Genomic DNA, 20,791 nt, shown 5'->3' on the forward strand with positions numbered 1-20,791 from the left:
AGGCATTGTGGGAGTCATAGTCCTCGGCTCCGCCGCTGAGGCGCACAAAGGGCCCCTCGAGGACTCCAACCCCCAGAGAGCTCCGCGGCGGCTGCTTGGTCTATGGAGGCAGTGGCTCGGGGACCTGAGACCGCCGGAGCGGGGGAGGTGCGGGGACTCGCGCCGGCACGGCGATGGGGGAGGGGCGGCGCAACCCAGAGCGCCTCGGTCTCCGCGGGGGCGGGGTGTCAGGGGTCGCCCCCGCGGGTGGGGGCGGGGCTGACGGCCTTGGTCGTGGTGGGCGGTGGCTGCGCCTCCTCTTATGCCTTTGGGACTTGGGGTCTGTACCCCTTGTGGGGCTGGGGTCTCCACAGCCGGGCGGGGACGGCGGGCTTTGACGTCGCAGCCGCCCCACGGCTGACTCCCCGCGCCTCGAACCGGCCGAAGCGAACTTGTTTTCACGGCTGTGCCTTTTTCTGGCCGGCTCCGGGGCTCCGGGACAGCGGACCGAGGCCGAGAGGGATGGGACCGCCCGAGTCTCCCCCGTAGCAAACACTTCGAAGTGTCGGGTTACCAGCGCATTTTAAAAAACTACACCAGTGTTGCCGGTGTTTTAGAAAGTGTTTTAAATGCGCTATTTTTTTTTTCCTCCCATTCGCCTAACCTTGACATCAGTCCTGTTTTTTTTTACTTGCATTGACTTAGTTCCTGAATGTATTCTTCGTAGGATTACAACAGTGGGTGAGGCGAAAACCCGATAGAGATATAGAGATACTTGGCATTGACATTGACTTTGTTTACTGATATTTAACTGAGTTGGCTGTACTTAAATACTGGACCGCCGAGTATTTTACAACTTTATATGTTGAAGGTTGATTGACTCTGAACACTTAGTTGAAAATTAACTGCTCTGATAAACTTACCATGAAGAGGCCTCAAGTACTTTAATATTTTTAATAACCATTTGAAAAAGAAAAGCCTATATATGAAATGTAAATAATTCAATAACGTATTAGGTGGCTTCGAAGACAAACTGTTAAACAGGAATGACATAAAATTTAAATTCAGATCAGAAAACTAACTTATCTACATACTACATCAGAAAGATGATCGGAAGAACCCCTAAAAAATTAGACTATTTCCGTGGTAGTAAACGCTGCATTGGTTGTCTATTGCTGTTTGGATGGTTAAGATAATTCTGATGGAAACACTTAGTGGTTAAGAGGCTGATTTATCTTAGAACTACTTCTCTAAGCCTTTAATACCTTAGCTATAAAATGTTTTACTTGCCTCAATAAATAGTAGTTTACTTTTATCATTGTTGCTACTTTTAAAAATATTTCAGCAAGATCTTCAAAGATTGGAGAGCTCCCCAGAAGTGATAGTAAATTGAGGTGCTTTACAAAGCTAGTAAGATAAAAACAGACATCAGATTTAGCCTGTGAAAACATTAACACCTTCTCACAGAGTCCTCACGTTTAGGTGACTTAGCCAGATTTGGATGTTATCTGATCTCTGTTGCCAGAGCAAATGTCCTGAGATTTGCCAGTTTCGCCAAGGGTCATATTCACCAGAGCAACTTGTTTTGCCTAAATATGAAAGGGCCAAGAAGAACATTATCCTACTGCTAGTTTAAAGGTGTAAATACCAAGAAAAGAATAATTATGAGAGGCAAAGTCCAAATGAATAGAGGAATTTTTTTTAAAAGATCATTATTCCCTAATAGTATAACTTTTCACATAATAAACATTAACCCCCCCCCCCCATTAAGAAACTGATATAAAGAACTTACAATAATAACGTACTTGAAGTACCTAGAATTCAGGGATCTATACTGGACCACTCAGTCACACTAAGAAAATCCCAGAAAATATCATGTGACAGTGATAACTTGCTTAGAGTAGGTATCCAATAGTTATTTTGTGACTAAGTTCTTAGTATACAAAGATGGGCTTTCCCTGGTGGCTCAGCACTAATGAATCCACCTGCCAACTCAGAAGATGTATCCATCCCTGGTCCGGGAAGATCCCCTGAAGAGGAAATGGCAATCCACTCCACTATTCTTGCCTGGGAAATCCCATGGACAGAGGTGCCTAGCAGGCTATATAGTCCATGAGGTGGAAAAAGAGCTGGACACGATTTAGCAGCTAAGCAACAATACCACCATAAAGGTGACCAGTACACCTGGTGTACTCTGATTCTCTCCCTACCTGTCACTCCAGTGAAATAGAAAACTTAATGGAGGAAGACATTCTTTATCCCTCCTTCCTTTGATTCCTGTTAGAAACTTAGCTTTTGAAGAAGATATAGATGTTAATACCTACCATCCCTTGCCTCAAAAAAGGACTATAACACCAATAACTGACCCAATTCAATAGCATAATACATGTAGCTGCAGGGATAATAAAGGTGGTTTCCTCTGTATGACAGGCTTAGGTTTCTTCAACATACTCAGTTTATTTCTCAGGTATTCTCTACTATTCTTGGGTTCCAGGGAGCAAATCTAGAATTCCATGATTCATGCAAGAGCATTAGCCACAGTAGCCATATCTTTGTTTTCTACTTAAAAAAAAAAAAAAAAAAAAACTGCTACTGAATACTAATTCTCAGATGATTATAGTTACTCAGGGAAGAGGAAGAAAAAAGCCAACATTAGCACAGGTTGTGACAAGTTTTAAAATACTAAGAATACCATGGTTTCCCAGTAAGTAACTTGAGAATGTAGTTATTTTAATTGAGTTACCAAATATAGCTTCACCTTCCTAAATCTCACTCTACACTGCATTCACTTGGGGGAAACTCAGGAATGCTTTTCTGCTTCTGTTTTAACTCAGCCTGAATGTGGTTATACACAAAAGATATATTTTTCCAGGAATTATTTTTTGGTGTTTCATCTTTTCACAGTTTAATAGGATATTCTTACGGGTTCTTAATGGGTTTTCCTACCCATAGTTTTCTGCCTTTCTCACTTCCAATTCCAGGAGAGGAAAATAAGTGAAAATTCCTCAAAATTGTATTTTGAACTTTTAGTACCTTGCCTACTGTATGAATGTGTGAATAATTTTTTAATACTTATTTTTATTTATTTGGCTTTTGTTGTTGTTCAGTTACTCAGTCACTCAGTTGTGTCCCACTTTTCGACCCTATAGACTGTAGCACACCAGGCTTCCTTGTCCTTCACCATCTCCTGGAGCTTGCTCAAACTCTTATCCATTGAGTCAGTGATGCCATCCACCCATCTCATCATCTGTTGTCCCCTTCTCCTGCTGTCAATCTTTCCCAGCATCAGGGCCTTTTCTAATGAGTCGGTTCTTCCATCAGGTGTCCAAAGTACTGGAGAGCTTCTGCATTAGTCCTTCTAATGAATATTCAGGATTGATTTCCTTTAGGATTAACTGGTTTGATCTTGCAGTTCAAGGGACTCTCAGGAGTCTTCTCCAACACCACAGCTCAAAAGCATCAAGTCTTCAGCATTCAGCCTTCTTTATGATTCAACTCTCACATCCATACATGACTACAGGAAAAACCATAACTTTGACTAGATGGACCTTTGTTGGCAAAGTAACATCTCTGCTTTTTAATACGCTGTCTAGGTTCGTCATAGCTGTTCTACCAGATCTTAGTTGTCGCATGCAGGATCTTCTGTTGCAGCATGTGGACCCTAGTTTCCCAACCAGCGATGGAACCCAGGCCTCCAGCATTAGGAGCACAGAGGTTCAGCCCCTAACCACCAAGGAAGTCTCAGTGTGAATAATTTTAAATTGTTAATAATTTCTAAACTGGTCTTGTCAACTTTTCATATAATGATGAAAATTAGATGTGCATAGATGAATCAAATGGATTTCTCATGTTTTGGTTTATACAGGTAAAATATAAAGATTAATAGGTAACACTATGTCCCAAACAATGTAAATGTTTTTATTTGTAGCATGTCATTTTCATATAATACTACACTTAATAATTAACAGAATACTGTAATATTCCTTAAAGGAAAAAAATTATATGTAATAAGTACATTACAAACCACACCTTAGGCAGCCCAGAATCAGAAAAAATTCAGAATGTCTAATTGGGAAAAGGTACAATCTCTTTCTGACTTTATAAATGCTACAGTATTTATACTGTTCCTGTCCCCTTCATGGATCACAGCCTTGTCATGGCAAACAGGCTTGTGTAACTCAATGAGGCTATGAGCCTTCCTGTATGTTCTCAAAGAAAATAAAAAGGAGGTCACAGCAGCTTTTAAAATTATCTCAGTTACCTGTTGTCCTGACTGCCTAAAATCAGAATTCAAATATCAAGTAGTTTTCATTTTTTAAATGAAATTTGTTTTTATTTAATTTGGTATTTAATGAAATATGTACCATTATTTGTTAAATCACTTTGAATTACATGATCATAAATTTACTTAGACCAGTTTCATGATTTTAGAAGAGGCACAATTTTAAAACATTCATGACTGAAGTTTAGTCTTTAAATATATTTTCCCACAAACTATTGCTTGTTGGTTACAGTTAACACCCTCCTCACCAGAAAGTGGTGTTTGCACCACACCTAGGGTGTTGGAGAAGGCAATGGCACCCCACTCCAGTACTCTTGCCTGGAAAATCCCATGGATGGAGGAGCCTGGTAGGCTGCAGTCCATGGGGTCGCTAGGAGTCTGGTGAATGACTTCAGTTTCACTTTTCACTTTCATGCATTGGAGAAAGAAATGGCAACCCACTCCAGTGTTCTTGCCTGGAGAATCCCAGGGACGAGGGAGCCTGGTGGGCTGCCATCTATGGGGTCGCACAGAGCCAGACACGACTGAAGCGACTTAGCAGCAGCAGCAGGGTGTTGGATGATATTTGAGACTTTTAAACCCCTATATTAATACAGTTTGCTGACTGTATGCATCACACTATCATACTGCAGTGAATGAATTTTTCACATTCCCGTTTTGAACTCATGAGATTAATGAGCAAAAAAAAGGAACCAAGTAGCATGCTTGGGTTAGCAGGTTATTCAAAATTCCAAACACAGCTGATAAGTCTAAATCTGTTCCTTTCTTTTCTAACTACATTCCTTCATTGCCTTAGATTTATACACATCTTCAAGTGCTTCAAGTGCTCTCCTGTTAGGTCTAGGATATTAATAATATACTTTTTTTTCCTCAAGAACTGAACTTTTTATTTTGAACTTTCAATATTCCTTGAATATCCAGGTTACATATGTTTAATATAGGAAAACAAAAAATGCAGGTAAGCAAAAAACAAAATAAACCTAGCCACCTCGAGAAAAATATTACCTTCACAGTTTCTTGGTAGGCATATAAACACATATAACAATTGGGGGACACACAGGTAATCAGATTGTTTGCTTGACATTATTACATGAACATCGCTCTATTTTAATAGATAGCAACATCTATTCTTCAAAGTAAACCTGAAACAGTTAATCCCTGTTGTTGGGGATACACAAAAGTAGGCTCAGTTTTTAACTACAGAAACATTATTGATGTAAAGATTTGATTTATACCAGGTGGGTGGGTTTTGACCTAGAGGGACTATAGTACTTTTCCCTGAAAACATCCCACTTCCTGGCTACTCAGACTTTCTTGTCACAAAGCCTGAGCAAGTAAGCTTATTGGCCCGGCTCCTGGACCCAGGAATGCTGCCGTTAATAGCTGTGTGAACAGTCCATCTATGGGCAACAGGCAGCCGGCCTGGGTACCTGAATGTTTTCTGACTTAGGGCTGTGCTTCCCATGCTGGCATTCAGATCAGATACCTTCTCACGGCAAGATGGTGAGAGATTCCCGAAGAGAAAAGAGGGCCTACAGTTCACTTCTCCGAGATGGAATAAAATCAAGATGTCTTCTCCAAAGGCTGAGTCGAGTGAGCTGGAACCAAGAAATGACAGTAGCTCCTGGTGTGGCCCGCCTGCCCCAGGACACACGCGAGCGGAGTGAGGCTTCCATCCGGTGTGACTGCCAAGCTTTCAGGGCGGGATGGGGGCTACCCAGTAACAGAAACCCAGGTTTCATCTGCAACACAAGAAGCCCAATAAGGGTCTTTTCTAAAAATGAGCAAATGCGTCCATTGAACTGAAGAAAAAAATGGCTTCCAAGTGAGGGAATTTTTTCGTCTGGTTTCTTTGAAAGCAAAGTCCTGGTATTGTATCTACTGGAACCAAAGTAAGGAAGATTTCTTTCTTCGTGGTCACCCCACATGTGGTGGTGACATTGAAGAGGCACATCTCTGGTTTTTAAGGCAGTCCCGTCTGATCTTGAGCTGAGAGCCCGGTTCCCTCTGGGTACCTGGCGCCCCTCAAATGGAAGAGGAAAAACTGCTGTTTTTCCTAGGAATTATATTCTGGTGCTTCAGCGTTTTGTTCAGTTTAATAGTATATTCTAACGAATTCTCATGGATCTTTCCTACCCTGATTTCTGCCTTTCCTATTTCTATTACCAGGAGAGGAGGGGCTAGAGGGCCAGGGTGACCAAACACAGCCAGGGCAGGCCCCTCCCCTTCAGAGGCGAGCTCGGAGCCTGAAAGGGTCTCTATGACTCAGAAACTAAAACTGCGCCTTGTGTGCTGACGAAAGTTACTGACCGAGTTAGTCAAGTTAGAAACTCCTGCAGGAACGCAGCGGAGCAGATTGCTGGCATCTGGCCCCGTGTCCCTCACGGATGCGCCAAGAAGAAAACGTCACCTAAAGACTTTATACTTGTTCTTGCTTTAATCCTGAATTGTAAAAACATATTTCGTCGTTAGAAATCTGTCCCGAGATAGGGTTAACAAGCAACCCTTGGAACTAGTGGAATTCCAAAAAAAAAAAAAAAAAGCCATTGTACCGAGTCGCTCTGGAGCAGTTTGGGAAGTCTGGCGCGAAAGAGATGGCTTCGTTCGCCCCCACCGGGTTTTGTTCGGCAGCCGGGCCGAGTGGGTGATGGGCAGGCTCTGGAGGCCTGATTCCAGCGCACGGCAGGGCCGCCCCCTCTGAAAGGACACTTGTCACCCGGTGTCCCAGGCTCCGGCGTCGGCGGGAGGCCGCAGAAAGCTCCGGAAGGGCGGAGAGAGGGAACGGGCGCAGGCGGCGGTGACTCAGCCTGGAGCGCGGGGGCGGGAGCGCGCGAGAGGAGGCGAGTCGGCGCGCTCAGCCTGGCGGCGGCGCCGAACCCAAAGGAGTTAAGTAGGCGGTGTCGGTGACGCCCGCCCCCCCGGCCCGGCCCCCCTGAGGCCGCCGCGCCCGGTCGTATTTATTGCGGCGGCTCCCAGCGCCGAGTGTCTCTCCGCTGGCCCCGGCCGCGGCTTTCCTGAGTACCGCGAGCAGCGGCCCCGCGCCCCCAGTCAAGGCGCCATGGAGCGGCCGGCGCCCCTGGCCGTACTGCCCTTCTCGGACCCCGCGCACGCGCTGAGCCTGCTGCGTGGCCTGAGCCAGCTCCGCGCCGAGCGCAAGTTCCTGGACGTGACCCTGGAGGCGGCGGGCGGACGCGACTTCCCGGCGCACCGCGCCGTGCTGGCGGCTGCCAGCCCCTACTTCCGCGCCATGTTCGCTGGGCAGTTGCGCGAGAGCCGCGCCGAGCGGGTGCGCCTGCACGGCGTGCCGCCCGACATGCTGCAGCTGCTTCTCGACTTCAGCTACACGGGCCGCGTGGCGGTGAGCGGCGACAACGCCGAGCCGCTGCTGCGCGCCGCCGACCTGCTGCAGTTCCCGGCGGTGAAGGAGGCGTGCGGCGCCTTCCTGCAGCAGCAGCTCGACCTGACCAACTGCCTGGACATGCAGGACTTCGCCGAGGCCTTCAGCTGCGCGGGGCTGGCGAGCGCGGCTCAGCGCTTCATCCTGCGCCACGTGGGCGAGCTGGGCGCCGAGCAGCTGGAGCGTCTGCCCCTGGCGCGGCTGCTGCGCTACCTGCGTGACGACGGGCTCTGCGTGCCCAAGGAGGAGGCCGCCTACCAGCTGGCACTGCGCTGGGTACGCGCCGACCCGCCGCGCCGCGCGGCGCACTGGCCGCAGCTGCTGGAGGCCGTGCGCCTGCCCTTCGTGCGCCGCTTCTACCTGCTGGCGCACGTCGAGGCCGAGCCGCTGGTGGCCCGCTGCCCGCCCTGCCTGCGCCTGCTGCGCGAGGCGCGCGACTTCCAGGCGGCGCGCTACGACCGCCACGACCGCGGGCCCTGCCCTCGGATGCGGCCGCGCCCCTCCACCGGCCTCGCCGAGATCCTCGTGCTCGTGGGCGGATGCGACCAGGACTGCGACGAACTGGTCACCGTCGACTGCTACAACCCGCAGACGGGCCAGTGGCGCTACCTGGCCGAGTTCCCCGACCACCTGGGCGGAGGCTACAGCATCGTGGCGCTGGGCAACGACATCTACGTGACGGGTGAGTGGGCATGAGGGCTGGTCAGGAGGACCCTGGCCCGCCCAGACCCCAAGGGGAAGCAGGCACTTTCACCTGCAAGAGAACCCGAAGTGCCTGGAAACGCAGGCGGCACCTGGGTGCAGGTGGACACGCCCCCTACCCCCGACTTGCAGGCACAGAAGTTTCTAGGGTTGATACTTAAGATCTAGAAGAACCCCTTTGTGTTAGTGGGACAAGTAGCCGTCTGTGGCTCTCACAGGGCCTGTCTGAGCAGCCCCCTCCTTGCCCAGGTGGTATCCCCATTTGGTGGCAAGACACTGGGGTAGCCTCCCTGCATGCTGCTGCTAAGTCGCTTCAATCGTGTCCGGCTCTGTGCGACCCCATAGACGGCAGCCCACCAGGCTCCCCCGTCCCTGGGATTCCCCAGGCAAGAACACTGGAGTGGATTGCCATTTCCTTCTCCAACCCTGCACTATGAGTGCTTCCCTTTTCTCCCTAAGGAATCTGGGGACAGCCCAAGGACTGACACCCTGTGGTACATCCTTTCTACCCCAGTAGGGGGTATTTCTCCCTCCCAGCTGAGCAGCACAGTCCCCTGACTCACTCACTTGGTCACCAGTGACAGCATTCCCTGAGGCTTGTACCTAGGCCCTGTGCTGTGGGTCACGTGGTGTTTAGGCTGCTCCCAGCCCAGCAACTGTAAACAGAGTCACATGCTAAGAGGTTTTCTTCCAATTACTTGGCCCAAACCCCAAAACACTGCCGAGTCATGCTGGGCGGGTCCCAGCCCGCCCCAGTCCTGGGCATCTCCCACATTTTTTATTAAAGATGAATCCCAGTTCAAACATGAGGCTCCCTCCATGCGTAGGTTAAGGAGGGGCGGTCTGTGTGAGGGCTATATAAGGAAAGAACCCGACCAAGCATACGCTCAGGGCCTGCAGGGGGCTGGATCAGGCAGGGAGGCCTCAGCTGGGCCAGCGCAGCGCTGTGTCCAACCTGGCACGTTAGTTCGGGAGAAAGCCAGCTCTGAGGTACCCTCGCCTCCCTCCAGTGTCCTGGGGGCTCTGAGCTGAGAAGTTGGGCTCAACCCAGCCTGAGGACAGGCTGCCACTCCAGGTCCTGCCTGAGGATGGCTGCCATTCCAGGTCCTGCCTCCACGGGAATCTGCCAGAATGGGCCGGTTCCCAGTCTGAGGTTGGCCCTGTGTTGTTGGGGAACCAACCCCCTTCAACCCCACCCCTCCCCCCACCACTGAAGTCTGGTCAGTGAACTCCCACAACTGGTCAGACTCGCCCCAATTTGCACACCCTTCCATAAATGTCTCAGCTAATCCTTTGGGTTTAGACAGGTGGCTGGGTCATTCCCTACAGCTGCCTCTAGGGAATCTCACAGGGGCGAGGAGGTGGCTTCAGCTGCCTTTGACACAGTTCTCCTTTAGAAGGAAGAAGGGAGGCTGGGAGGACTTTACAAGGAGGCTGTCTTCTCCCTCTAAAAGCTCTGGGCTGTGAGCCGGATAGAATGTCATGGCGGCTCTGCTCTGCCCTGTGCCCCCAGGCTCGGGCAAGGAGGGGAATCCAACCCCCAGGGTTCTTAGGGTCCCTTCACCCTGTGAGAATCCTAATGTCCTAGGTGAGCCTGGTTTAATTTTTGGCAATAGCCAGTACCACTGGGCTTTGTTTGTTTGCTTTTTAGCCCTTTTTTTGGACATATAGATGGAAAAGTAGACATCATACTTGCAGCTTGATGACTTTTTCCAAACAAAACAAGTCAGTAGCTTGCACGTAAATCAAGAAATACAACCCCAGAAGTTCACTCATAGCATCACCTTCTGTGTTAGGTTTCTTCCTGGCTGAGCGCTTAGGTTTCCTCTTAACTCATCCTGGCCCAGCCTTGGTTAGGGGATGCCTAGAATTTAATGAACAAGTCCCCAGGCACCCCACCCACATATGCTGTCTTTGTTTTTTCTTTTTTTTTTTGGCCAAGCACAGCATGCAGGATCTTAGTTCCCCAACAAGGGATCGAACCTGTGCCCCCTGCATTGTGAGCTCAGAGTCTTAGCCACTGGACCACCAGGGAAGTCCCTCCTACCCACATGACTTGTGGCTCCCTGGGAAAATGAACTCCAAGACCTGGTGCTCCCGTCCAGTTGAGGTGTCTGACTCTGAGTGCAGGGATCCAAACTGAGGTTACTGTGTACTCAGAATTGTGGCCTCTGGGCCTCCGGTTGGCCCACAGAGGTGCGGTGGTGTTTTTATGGCATGAAGCTGGACCATCCTCCTGGGCAATGGTCAGCCTATACCTGGCTTGAGCCCCTGGCTCGGGCCTTGGTAAGAGAGGATGTGTGTTTCATCCTTACTCTCTAGGAAGTTCAGGGAGTCACGGGTGGGTGACTCACCCTGAGTTGGTGTGGGCTAATCATCTATCTGCCCATTGTCCTCCCTGGCAGGCGGATCTGATGGCTCCCGGCTCTACGACTGCGTGTGGAGGTACAACTCAAGCGTGAATGAGTGGACAGAGGTGGCGCCCATGCTGAAGGCCCGGGAGTACCACAGCTCCTCCGTGCTGGATGGGCTGCTGTACGTGGTGGCTGCAGACAGCACGGAGCGCTACGACCACACCACCGACTCCTGGGAGGCCTTGCAGCCCATGACCTATCCCATGGACAACTGTTCTACCACGGCCTGCCGGGGCCGGCTCTATGCCATCGGCTCCCTGGCCGGCAAGGAGACCATGGTCATGCAGTGCTACCACCCAGACATGGACCTGTGGTCACTGGTGGACTGTGGCCAGCTCCCACCCTGGTCCTTTGCCCCCAAGACAGTGACTCTGAACGGACTCATGTACTTCATCAGGTGAGTCCCCAGGGGCCAAGGCCACTGGGTGCTCTTTTTTACTAGCTAAGCACAGCTTTAGTGTTCTCCCATTTCACAGATGAGGAGACTGAGGCCACACTGGGCCCTGAGGTTGGATCTTTCTGACATGGAGCCATGGTTCTGCCCCTCATTCCTTAGAGTGGTTTCTGTGGCCTCTTGAGACCCAAGTGTGATGGATGGAGCTAGGTCTTTGCAGAGAACTTTTTGAGATTCAAAGATGCTAAATTAACTATGTCTTTTGGCTAGACTTCGCCTGTGTATGCACGCTAAGTTGCTTCAGTTGTGTCTGACTTTTTGCGACCCTGTGGGCTATAGCCCACCAGGCTTCTCTGTCTGTGGGATTCTCCAGGCAAAAATACTCGAATAGGTTGCCATTTCATCCTCCAGGGGATCTTCCTGACCCAGGGATCAGACCTTTGTCTCCTGCATTGGCAGGCGGGTTCTTTACCATTAGTGCCACCTGGGAAGCTGCTGCTGCTAAGTCGCTTCAGTCGTGTCCGACTCTGTGCGACCCCATAGACGGCAGCCCACCAGGCTCCCCCATCCCTGGGATTCTCCAGGCAAGAACACTGGAGTGGGTTGCCATTTCCTTCTCCAGTGCATGAAAGTGAGAAGTTAAAGTGAATTCGCTCAGTCATGCCCAACTCCTAGCGACCCCATGGACTGCAGCCTACCAGGCTCCTCCGTCCATGGGATTTTCCAGGCAAGAGTACTGGAGTGGGTTGCCATTGCCTTCTCAACCTGGGAAGCTGGGTCCCTCTAAAAACCCAAGTTGGTCTCATGTGACCTTTACCAAAAGGAGCCACCTGTCCTACCTTAGAGGAACTTTGAATCTTAATAAGAGGAGAGCTTTCTGGACACTTGAGTCTTTGAGAGGGGGAGCATGGCCTTGACAGACAGTTTGCTCATCAGCCGACTGGTGCCAGGTGTGAGGGACCAGGTGGATGGATTGACCTTGCCCCCTCTGCAGAAAGCAGAACTTCCGGGTTCAGTGCATCTCTGCAGGTTCTGTCTCTTCCCTTCCTGCCCGGCCTGGCCCAGGAGGGCTCATGAGTCTTGCTGAAAGAATGCGGTTCTCCCAGGATCCTGCCACCACCCTGGACCAGGGAGGGGCCAGGTACGAAGCCGACCTGGAGCTGCCTGCAGGAACAATGACCATAGTTAGCCCGTTGGAATCCCCAGTTGGGTCGAGCTCTGGGTTACCTGCTTTATGGGCATTTTCAAGGCTAGTCCCCCGTGGCTGTCTAATAAGATGACACCACTGTTGTCCCCCTTTCACAGGTGGCAAAAAAAACAAGGAACTTGCTCACAACTGCAGGCTTTTATGTATATTTATGCGAATGCATCAGGTCTTAGTTGCTGCACTCAGATCTTCAGTTGTGGCATGCAGGCATGTGGGATCTAGTTCCCTGACCAGGGACCGAACCTGGGCCCCCTGCATTAGAAGCACGGCATCTTAGCCACTGGAGCACCAGGAAAGACCCCCTCAGGCTTTAAATGGTGGCACTGGGTTAGAACCAAGAACTTCCAACCCAGGTCCCATGTGCTGTCACCACATCCCAGCCTCCCTGGGCCCAGCTGCGGAGCCGTGGAGCTGGGCACCCAGTGGGTCAGCATGCATCCGTGGGTCTTGACGATTTGTCACAGCCAAATGCCCCTTCCTCGTCGGCCAGTGGACATCCGAGGAGCTGGGAGCTCCACACCTGCAGCTCACAGCTTCTGCGTGTGTGTCACGTATGCACACACATACGTGCTTGTGTGTGTTAGTCGCTCAGTTGTATCTGACTCTTTGTGACCTTATGGACTATAGCCCGCCAGGCTTCTCTGTCCATGAGATTCTTGAAGCAAGAATACTGGAGTAGGTAGCCATGCCCTCCTCTAGGGGATCTTCCCAACCCAGGGACCAAACCTGGTTCTCCTGCATTGGGAGGCAGGTTCTTTGCCATCTGAGCCATCAGGGAGCCCTACGTGCTCCTAGGCCTGTGTATCTGCCTCTCCCCTCCCTGGCCTAGAGCCTGCCTGAAGCTTCAGACCCAGAGGGGAGGAGAAGGTGTGAATGATCATCCCTCCCTCCCCATTCCATCTGGGACTTTGAATAGGGAGCCGAGGACAGGGACTGTGTGCTTCTTGGGCCACTCACCTCTCACTGGCTGAGCCTGCCCTCCCCCAGACCTGAGGCTCGTTCCCAGGCTTCCTGGGAGAACACAGCTAGAACCCAGTAGTGTTGCTTGTCTCCTGGTGGCCAGGCCTCCCTGATTCCCAGAAAGGTCAGGTCGGCTCCGAGGAAGCCCCAGAGACCCAGCCGGCTCCCGGCCCTCTTGTAAAACATCACATCGTCTGATCCTTCGTCCAGCTCTCCTCCCCGAGTCGTGAAAACCTCTTCAAAGTGGGGGTGGGGATGGCTATAAATATACCTTACGAGTGTGCCAGAACCTTCCTCAGAGTGCCAGGAACTTGACCTCAGCCCCTCATGGCAGTTCCAGGCTGTGTGCCTTTGAGAACGCCCTCCTACCCCCACCCCACGGTCCTAGAACAAGATATGCCCAAGGACCAGCGTGTGGGCGGAAGGCCCCAGCACCTTGGTCCTCCTGGTTGGGGTTGCTGGTCAGCTGCTAAACCGCCCCACATGCGAACCTTAGGATGCCCCCCCAGACCCACTGTTAGCCTTCATACATGGTCACCTAGCCTATGGAGGGCCGGGTAGGCGGGCTTGACTTTACTCATCACACCCACCCCCCCACCAGAGTTCCCACCAAACCTGGCAAGAGTGTGAGCAGTCTGGAAAGGCAGCCTGTTTGTCCTGTAAGTGAAGAGTGGGGACCTGGCCTCACCTGAGCATGTGGGTGAGCCCAGGGGCCTGGGTCTCGTGCACGTGAGCATTCATGCACCCTGTCCACTCCATTGGGCACCTCGGCCACATCACCCCTGCTCACAAGGCCCCCTGTGGGGGTAGCTCCCGTCTAGAAGAGGCTGTGACAAGGTGTCCCACACTGTCCGCTGCAGCTGCCATTGGCTGTGAGCAGCAACCAGCAGCCCCCTCCCCTTAGGCATGCTCCACTTTGGTCCCAGTTTCACATGGCTCCTGGGCTGGGGTGTCCCAACCCCACAGAGGCAGGAGGCAAGAGCCTTGTCCAGCCTGGCACCTTCTGACTGCAGCTTCTGTGTTCCTGCAGCTGGGGCGGGCAGCCCAGCGGGTTCCCATATCAATTATCGTCATCTCATGGGCCACAACCTAAGGTTGGTTTTTACATTCTGAAGTGATTGGAGGGAAAAAAAAAAAAATCAAAGCGAGAGTCATACTTCCTGACATGCGGAAAGTTATGTGAAATTCAAAGCTGCGTCCGTAAATAAGGTTTTATGGGAAGGCAACCAGCCCCTTTGTTTATGCGTCTATGGCTGCATTTGTTCTCGGCGGCAGCGCTGGGGACCTGCCGCAGAGGCCGTCTGCTCCACAAGGCCTGAAGTGTTTACTCTCTGGCCCTTCTGCTAACCCCTGACCTGTGACCATCATCATCATCAACGCTACTATTTGGGAGATAGTGTTTTTTGAGGCTGTGCCTTCACATTTGAGTGAAGTCATCACGAGCGAGTCAAACAGGACTGAAGGAGCCTGAGCCCAGCGCGGGGGCAGTGCTGGTGTCCTCGGTCCTGCGATTCTGGTCACCCTGCTGGGCACCTAGGATGTAGCAGTGAACAGGGTGTGATGGGGGCTGGCGGCGGTGGGAGGGCAGTGGCCGAGGAGCAGTCCAGGGCACGGGGGTGGGCAGTGGGGCGGGAGGCCTGGCCTAGCCTGGTCAGCCCTGAAAGGCTGTCCTGAAGAGGAGGCAGAAGTCCAAATCAGAAGAATAAGTGGAGATTGGACGGAAGGGCCATGGTCAGTTTTGGAGCTGAGGCTACCATGTGACCATGGTAGGGGGGTCAGGGTCGGCTGCATTGGTGCTGGGCTGCAGGAAAGGGTTTAAGTGTGATTGTTGGGTGTGTGGAACAAGGGTGGGTTCCAGGCTCAGAGCCCAAGGTGTGGGGACCTGAAGTCTGCCCCCTGAGCCAGGGGCGGGGTCCCACTGGCCAGTGGGCAGCCAAACAGCATCACAGAGGTCCCCAAAGCAGGTGGGCCTGGAGGACCCTCTCTCCAGCACTCACACCCAGGGGCTTCCTACTCACTCTGACCTGCTCTTCCTCCTCACCCCCTCCCCAGGGACGACTCGGCCGAAGTGGATGTGTATAACCCCACCAAGAACGAATGGGATAAGATCCCGTCAATGAATCAGGTGAGTTTGCAGACTCGCCAGCATTGGGAGCTCTGGCTGGTCCTGGTTTCCAACCAGTGTCAGCATAGGTGTTTGGGGGTTCAGTCCCAGCTGGCAGGGGTCTGTCCTGGGCACTTCCCCAGTGTTGTCTCACTGCTCAGTGGGCTGCTGCTATCTTCAACTTGTGTTTGGGGGTCACCGAAACAGAGACCTTAAATAAGATGCTAGAGTCACACAGCTTAGTTCAAACGTTCAGACCAGAGTTCACCGAGTGCCTGCTGTGAGCCAGAGAGCAGGCTTGAAATGTGTTCCACAGAGGGCCTGCAAGTGCAAAGGGCCTGGGTCAGGCCATGCCTGATACATTCATGGAACAAGCCCTCAGCCTGGCATGGCTGGAGCAGAGTGAACACAGGGGCAACAGAGGGATGAGGTCAGACAAGGAGGTCTCTGGGGATTGACCTTGGGAGTACATTTATTGAGCACCTGCTGTGTACCCACACTTCTGCCTAATGGGGTGTGACTCTTTGCTTGTTGAGTTTCACAATAAGATGGAACCAAGAAGGTTTGGTAGCATTTGGCCACATGGACACTTTCCTTATTCCCAGACACACATCTATACCCACCTCTATCTCTATTTTCTGTCTTTCTTAATACTTCTCAACCTGGGACTTCCCTGGTGGTCCAGTGGTTAGAACTCTGTGCTTCCACTGTGAGGGGCACGAGTTCAATTCCTGGTCGGGGAACTAAGATCCCACATGCTGCATGGCACAACCTCCCCACAGCAAAAGAAGAATTTTCCAAACCTTCCCTCTTGATAACGCTGTGTGACCAGTGTCATAATTTACAATGTCAGAGTTTATTTGACATCTTAACTGTTGCCAGATCTAACTTTGGTTGTCCCCATAATGAGCTGCCACACATGCGTGCTCAATCGTGTCCAACTCTTTGCAACTCTGTGGACTATAGGCCACCAGGCTCCTTGTCCATGGGATTCTTCAGGCAAGAATACTGAAGTGTGTTGCCATTTCCTTCTCCAGGGGAATCTTCCTGACCCAGGGATTGAACTCACGTCTCTTGTATCTCCTGCACTACCAGGCGGGTTCTTTACCATTGCGCCACCTGGGAAGCCCATAATGAGCTACACGTACTCATTATAGCGATTTTGGGAAAGGTGGGATAGTCCAGTCTTGTGGTTCAGAGCCCAGACTCTGGATCAAGGCCCAGCTCTGCCACTGTCAGCCAAGTGTGGCTCAGTTTTCCCGTCTGTAAGATGGGGAGAACGATTGTGCCTGTCTTACAGGGGTGATGCTGCTTGGAGGCCCTTGACCACCATTGGGACCAGCCATGGCATGTGACCCCTGGGCACGGAGCCCCTGTTTCCTAGCCGGGGTATAGGGAAGTGCCAAGGCCACCCCTGCCAGGGGCCCCGGGCACCTTCCCCGCAGAGGGGGAGCTGTGGGGGCTCTCCCCTGTCCTGGCTGCCAGCCTCCCCTCACTGCCCACCTTGGCCCACAGGTGCACGTTGGGGGCAGCCTGGCCGTCCTCGGAGGTAAGCTCTACGTCTCTGGGGGCTACGATAACACCTTCGAACTCTCCGACGTGGTGGAGGCCTACGACCCAGAGACTCGGGCGTGGAGCGTGGTGGGTCGGCTCCCAGAGCCCACCTTCTGGCACGGCAGCGTCAGCATCTTCCGCCAGTTCATGCCCCAGACACCCCTGGGCGGGCGTGGCTTTGAGCTAGACGGTGGCAGCAGTGACATGGATGTGGGCCAGCCCCGGCCGCCACAGAACCCCGCTGAGCTGCACTAGCCCCGGCCCGGCCCGGGGAGGGCCTCAGTGCAGGTAACCTGGCACCTCAGGGGGCAGCACCCCCTTCCTTGTGCACAGGACAGGTGGGGCCCACCGGGCAGAGCGTGGGCTCGGGGGCAGCTGAGCGAGCAAGGCTCAGGATGTGATACCTGGGGAGCTGCTGTGCGTTCAGGGCCTCCTGGGGCCAGGCTAATGTGCACGCTCCTGCTCCTTGGTCCAGAAAGAGCTGCCTCCCTGTCAGCAGGCTTGCTGGGACCAAGGCTGGTGTGCGTGCCCCCGCTCCTTCGTCCAGGAAGAGCTGCCTCCCTGTCAGCACGTCTCAGGCTCCAGTGAATCCCCCCTGCCCCAGGCCCCCACCTCACAGATGCAGGCACACCCCTCCTGCAGTCACCACCTGTGCCTCCTTGCCCCCCTGCCTGCCCCTGCCCCGGGAGAGCAGAACCCCAGCACTTCTGGGTGCAAGCGGACAGGAGTCTGAGAACAGCCTCTTCGCAGATCCTGCTATCCAGAACATGGAGAATCAGGCCGACGATGGCCCCAGGGAGGTTCTACACTCCATGGTCAGGGCTGGACAGCCGGCAGGCCAGCTCCACAGTAAAGGGGTCCGCCTGCTCAGCTCCTCAACCCTGCTGGGGCCTCACACCGAGATATCTGCTATGGGTGGGCCTCCTGGAAGTAAGCTCAGACCTGGCGACACAGAGCGGGGAGTGGACAAGAGCATGGCCTTGAAGGGGGCCCAGCGGGACCTGCTAGGGGTTGTCTGTCTCCAGTGGACCTGGGCCAGGGCAGGGGCTGGGGTTCCTGTCCAGCCCACCTGCCAATGTGGCCCCATATGACTTGGGGGCCTCTAGGACCTTCGTCCCAGGCTAGTGCAGGAGAGGACTAAAGGCTGCAAGTGCAAGGTCGTAGCTTCTCTCCAGGAGGCCCTGGGACTTTGTCGCTGAAGCCCCGCCAGGCAAACAGCTGTGGACGCCCTTGCCCTGGCAGCCTGAGCAGAGGAACGGGTTGTTTCTCAAGGAACCCGGGGCGGGGCAGATTCGGTGGTTGGTCACAAGGTTTCAAACGCAGTTGGCCTTTCCTTAAACGAAGACAGGGCAGCTAGAAGCAAGGTCCAGGTGGTTTGATCTTTACTCTTCCAGGGCCACTGCTGAAGTTTTCCGCAGGGAGGTTAGGGGGCTGGCATGTGCTTTGAGCCCTGCAGAAGCCAGGGCTTCTCTAGGTGGGTGCCTGGAAGAGCCCCTGGGAACCCCGGAGCTGGTGTCGCTGGTTCTGAGGAGTGTGAGTGTTCAGTGGATGCTGGTCCTGGCCCCTCCAGGTCCCCAAAGTACCCTTTGCTTGAATTTGTCCTCCTTCCCTTCCAAAGGGGAGGGTGTTTGTTTTCCTCGTTGGGTGGATATTCATCCATGTTCTCACCAAGAAAAGTTTTCTCATCACTTCCCAAGTGGCTCTTAACAATCCTTTTATTGGGCAGAAGCTGTGGGGGGGGGGGCCCTGCCTCCCCGCTGTGAGGAGCCCTTGGGGAGCCATAGCTGTCAGGTCGACCATCTTGCTCTGGAAACCCCACTGGAGCAGCCACAGCCCAGAACCGGCCCTTCAGGTCCCCTTGGGCCCTGGCTCAGGGACCACTCCCAGCCCCCACCCACCCGGTGTAGCTGGCACAGTGGGAAGGCGGTGGGGGGACAGCGGGGAGGTAGTCGGCGTTTCCTGCCTTGGGCCTTGGCCAAGATAAGTGCTTTCCCTCTGCTTCCTTGGGGACCTCCCCCGCCAGATCACCCCTCCTGGTCTGAGTGTCCTCCCTTGTGAATTGGGGCTGGCTTGCCCCACTCCCCCCAGGGTGGATACAGCCCTAGACGCTCCCCCTCCACTGCCCTCACTTCACTCCCCAGGGCTTATTGTGACCTTTCTTCCAGCCCAGGTGCCTGCCTGGTGGGCCAAGCCCACCCAGAGGTGGTCTGGCTCCATGGAGTGGCCAACGTGGGTTCCCAGGCAGACAAGGCTGCCCAATGTGATGGCTCGTCTCCTGTGCGTGGCAGGGGGACAGCAAGGCCGGAGTGCTTGGGATCCATGGAGCCCTGATTCTGTCCCAGTCACCAGTTCAGTGCCAGTCTGTGCCCTCCCAGGGGGTGTAGCGTCACGCAGAGAGATGTGGTGACACGTGACAGGTCAGGGGGGTGCAGCAGGGACTCAGTTTCATGGGAAAGACTCCAGACACCCTTTCCAGGGCTGTCCCTGTGGAGGGCCTGGGCAGCCCACGAAGGCAGGATGGGGGTGGAAGGCAGCGTGTGCCATGGTCACTGGAACTCCTCCTACCACCCCCCAGGCAGGCAGGGCTGTTCCTCTGTGTCAAGGGCAGGAATCTCCACAGGCAGTGGCTTATGGGGAGGCCTTTTGCTGGGGCTGCAGACACATGATTTCCTCCTAAATCAGCGTTTGTCACCTGCCACGGCATTCTGGTCAGTGCTGAGGGCCGGAGCCTGGGCCTTGGTCTGGTCTTTGCTGTGTTTTTGGTACTTTACTGTGTGACCAGCCACCCCACTCGCTGGTGGTGACTCAGATGATGGTTTGGGGGTGGGGGGGCAGTGATGTTCACTTCCTAGAAACTCCCCAGGTCCCCACCCCCAGACCCCACCTTGGGAAGGGGAGGCACCAGCCTCAGCAACAGCAGGCTCCTGCTGGGGGTGCAGGAGCAGGGCCGACCCTTGAGAAGTGTCCCCTCCCTGCCTGCCCTCCGTGCTCCGCTGCATCACTGCACACTGACAGGCGGGGCCACCCCGGGAGGGACTGTCTCTATGTGTTAGATGTACATGACTTTGAGTCTGTGAGGCAAGTTAAGTTATATGAGAGTTCGGTGACTAGTATTTAATGCTGACCTACTGTTATAAAGTATTCTATATTTATACTTCAGAGACTCTTCTGGACTAGCACACCCTCCCTCCAGGGTCCGACATCCAGTGCCAGCCCCCCGAGCGTGGGGCAGGTTTGCATATTTATTTGTCTGTTCGTTAGGCTTCTGTGTCTGGGATCTTGTTAAGGTTTTAGGATGCCTTCAATACATTAACTTTTTGAAATAAAAACGTTTCCTATGTCTGGTGTCATCGCCTCCATCCTGCTGCTGCCGGGTCTTGGCACCTTACGGGCTGAGGCCAGGCACATGGGGCAGGGGAACAAAGGCACACTTGAGGAGCGTGTGTAATACTCATTAATGCAGCTGCCCCTGTACCCACAGGCAACGGGGGCGAGGTTGAAGCGCCCAGGACTTGTGCTGGTAGTTTTGGGGGCATAGCCTTTCAAGCCCTTTCTCGTCTCTGTCATTACAAGGCAGGAAGTAGTGGAAAGAGGAGGCTGAGCCCTGGAGGTGGGAAGAAGGTGGGTGGTGGAGGCCAAGAGCTGTTTCAGCCTCCTGACTCCACTTCAGGGCACTCTGCCCACTGCCTTGCGCCCCCTTCCTGAAAGCGGGGTCCCAAGTGGTGGTGAGATCCCCATCTCTGCAGCAGGTAAACTGCGGGCCCTTAAAATAGAAGATCCTCCTAGAAGAGGCTGAGA

At 53.3% G+C, this 20,791-nt stretch overlaps 1 protein-coding gene across 1 annotated transcript; it reads left to right on the plus strand.

Moving 5' to 3' along the window:
- Positions 1-333: 333 nt before the first annotated feature.
- KLHL21 (kelch like family member 21) lies at positions 334-20,333 on the plus strand. The gene is made up of 4 exons (XM_061382888.1): positions 334-8,340; positions 10,766-11,171; positions 15,388-15,460; positions 16,955-20,333. Exons 1-4 carry the CDS (start codon positions 7,320-7,322, stop codon positions 17,246-17,248), a joined length of 1,794 nt encoding a protein of 597 aa, XP_061238872.1. The 5' UTR covers positions 334-7,319; the 3' UTR covers positions 17,249-20,333.
- The last annotated feature ends 458 nt before the right edge of the window (positions 20,334-20,791 follow it).

Source organism: Bos javanicus, chromosome 16 (genome assembly GCF_032452875.1).
Source record: "Bos javanicus breed banteng chromosome 16, ARS-OSU_banteng_1.0, whole genome shotgun sequence".
NCBI lineage: Eukaryota > Metazoa > Chordata > Mammalia > Artiodactyla > Bovidae > Bos > Bos javanicus.

Excerpts from the sequence above, each read along its gene's own strand:
- KLHL21 (XM_061382888.1), top strand. The coding sequence starts at position 7,320 with ATGGAGCGGCCGGCGCCCCTGGCCGTACTGCCCTTCTCGGACCCCGCG. Across the intron at positions 11,172-15,387 it reads GGACTCATGTACTTCATCAG|GGACGACTCGGCCGAAGTGG; the intron begins GTGAGTCCCCAG and ends CCCCCTCCCCAG. Across the intron at positions 15,461-16,954 it reads AGATCCCGTCAATGAATCAG|GTGCACGTTGGGGGCAGCCT; the intron begins GTGAGTTTGCAG and ends CTTGGCCCACAG.